General features: G+C 41.3%; 1 protein-coding gene across 5 annotated transcripts in view; it reads left to right on the plus strand.

Annotated features, from left to right (window-relative positions):
• The window catches only part of LOC109291906 (solute carrier family 12 member 7-like), a 119,636-nt gene that overhangs the window by 52,336 nt on the left and 65,064 nt on the right, over nt 1-2,236 (plus strand). For all 5 annotated transcript variants that reach the window (XM_019509135.1, XM_019509136.1, XM_019509138.1 and 2 more), the window contains exon 8: nt 1,978-2,189. In XM_019509135.1, coding sequence (XP_019364680.1) covers nt 1,978-2,189 — 212 coding nt within the window. The remainder of the gene's footprint in view (nt 1-1,977; nt 2,190-2,236) is intronic.

Here is a 2,236-nt window from a genome sequence, read left to right on the forward strand (position 1 = left end):
TTTTTTTTTTTTTAAGACCCACACTCATTGGCTGCTGCAGTGGTCATTGAGGCTTCTGGGAGCTTATGGCAGAGCACCTCACACAGCATGGGGCACTGGGGGAGCAGCGGGAATCGCCCCTTTGCCTGGTAGGAGCTCATGAGTGCGGGCCTTTTTTTAAGAGCTGGGACACTGCGGCCAGGCGGGGCAGGCAGTGACAGGGCTGGGAGAGTGGGTGCGGGTTGGGGCCTGGCTGATTTGGAGATTTGGCTGAATTGATTCAGGACAGTGACTCGAATCGCCAAATTGAGTCACTGCCCCCCAAATCGGCCGAATCTGAAGCAAATACTAGCTCCTTTGCACAGGCCTATTGTATACCCTATCCCAATTATGACACGTACTACTATGCCAGATGTGTGTGGCAGTATGTGTAATGTTTGGAACAGAGCATAAAATCCCTGATGCCAATTGCACCATTATTTTTTATGTTGCAGGGGCCTAATATTCTTGGAAGCCTTGCCTTTTAGTCATATTAGTTTACTACTTGCTTTTCAGGTTTCCCTTTTTTGTTCTGTGGAATTACATGCCTTTTAAAACCACTGCTGTTTTCTTGTGTAGCATGCATGCCATAATCAGGGATTTTACTTTCTGCCCCTTTTGACTTTGGAGCCTTCTTGACTAGTCACATGGTTTCATTGAAATTTCCCTTTTACAGAACTTAGTTTAATGTATTTCAGTTCTTGGGATCTCACCTTCCATAGGATATTGAAGTGTAATTTCAGTTAGGTAATGGTAAGCTACTGCTGCTTCTTAAATTAACACTTGTGCCTGCCTGGTACTGTTACAGTAGTAATACTGAAGAACAAATAATGTCCTTGTATACAGACATCTGCTGACTGTACTGGAAGTTGGCTACATGAATCAGATAATAGAGCTAACTTTAAAATCTCAAAATGAAAAAAAGAGGCCTACATAACTTGTTTTCCTTTTTAATGATGTTTAGAACCATATTTAATAATAATAATTACATAGGTTGCTTGTAAGCTTCCCTTGAGGATTAGAACTGAAAGAGTGGTTGTCTTGTGAGAAGTGTGCACCCACAGAATCATTGGGTATTTTTGTCTTTGATAAATGTTTTGGTGTGTTCATTCTGGTGCACAGTTGTTGTTTGGTTTCTCCTATATATTTTCCATCAGGGCACTTGGTGTGCTGGATGAGATATTAAATTTCCAGAGGTACAGGTGTAAGATCCAGGAATGGTGAGGGTTCTGTTGTGGGATGTAGTTATTGTATGTTGGCAGGTTTTACATCTTTTGTCCTGACGTGCTATGGATCCATTTGGTGCGTTTTGAGCCATAGGAAGTTTGCTTTTGGTGATGAGGCTGGCAAGGTTTGGTGCTTTTTAAAGGCTAGGATGGGTGGTTCTGGGAAGATCTCTTTAAGAATTGGGTCTTCTAGTATGGGTTGCAGTTGTTTGAGGATTTTCTGTATAGGTTCCAGAGAAGGCTGGTATGTTGTCATAACTAATGGTGTGCGATTCATGGGGGTTTTCTTTCTGTACTGCAGCAATTCTGTGGTATCCAGGTGGCTCTTTCAAAAGTATGATCCATCTCTCTGGAGGAGTGTCCTTGTTGAGTGAAAGCCCTTCTGAGATTTGAGGCGATGATTGAAGATGATGATGTTCTCAGTGCGAATGTGGTGGTTTCAGAGGGTTTAGCTGTATATTACAGCTCTTTTTTGGTGTGTTTAGGGTGACTGCTGGTTATGTGCAGATATGTATGGTGGTCTGTGGGTTTCTTGTATACCGTTCTTGATATTGATCGTGGTGTCTAAAAAGGAAGTGTTGGTGCTGGAGTATTCAAGAGATGCATCTTGATTATTATACTTGTGCTATGGTAATGAAGGACTTACAGAAAGAAGAGTATTGACTAATCAAACTGAAGACAATCTATTAAATAACCATTGTTGTGTTTTATCTTGGGTCTCTTTTCCATGTAGTATTTGTCTTCTTGGAAACCGTACATTGTCAAGACGCAACTTTGACACTTGTGCCAAATTTACTAAAATAGATAATAAAACGGAGACTACGAGGCTGTGGAGACTCTTCTGTGACAGTGCCTTGCTCAATGCCACATGTGATGAATACTTCAGCTTAAATAATGTGACTGAAATTCAAGGAATTCCTGGTGTAAGCAGTGGAGTCCTAATTGGTACGTGAAATTTGAACAGTCACATTTTTAAGATTTTTTTTTGGGGG

Source organism: Gavialis gangeticus, unplaced genomic scaffold, assembly GCF_001723915.1.
Source record: "Gavialis gangeticus isolate Ggan-Ray unplaced genomic scaffold, GavGan_comp1, whole genome shotgun sequence".
In the NCBI taxonomy this organism is placed as follows: domain Eukaryota; kingdom Metazoa; phylum Chordata; order Crocodylia; family Gavialidae; genus Gavialis; species Gavialis gangeticus.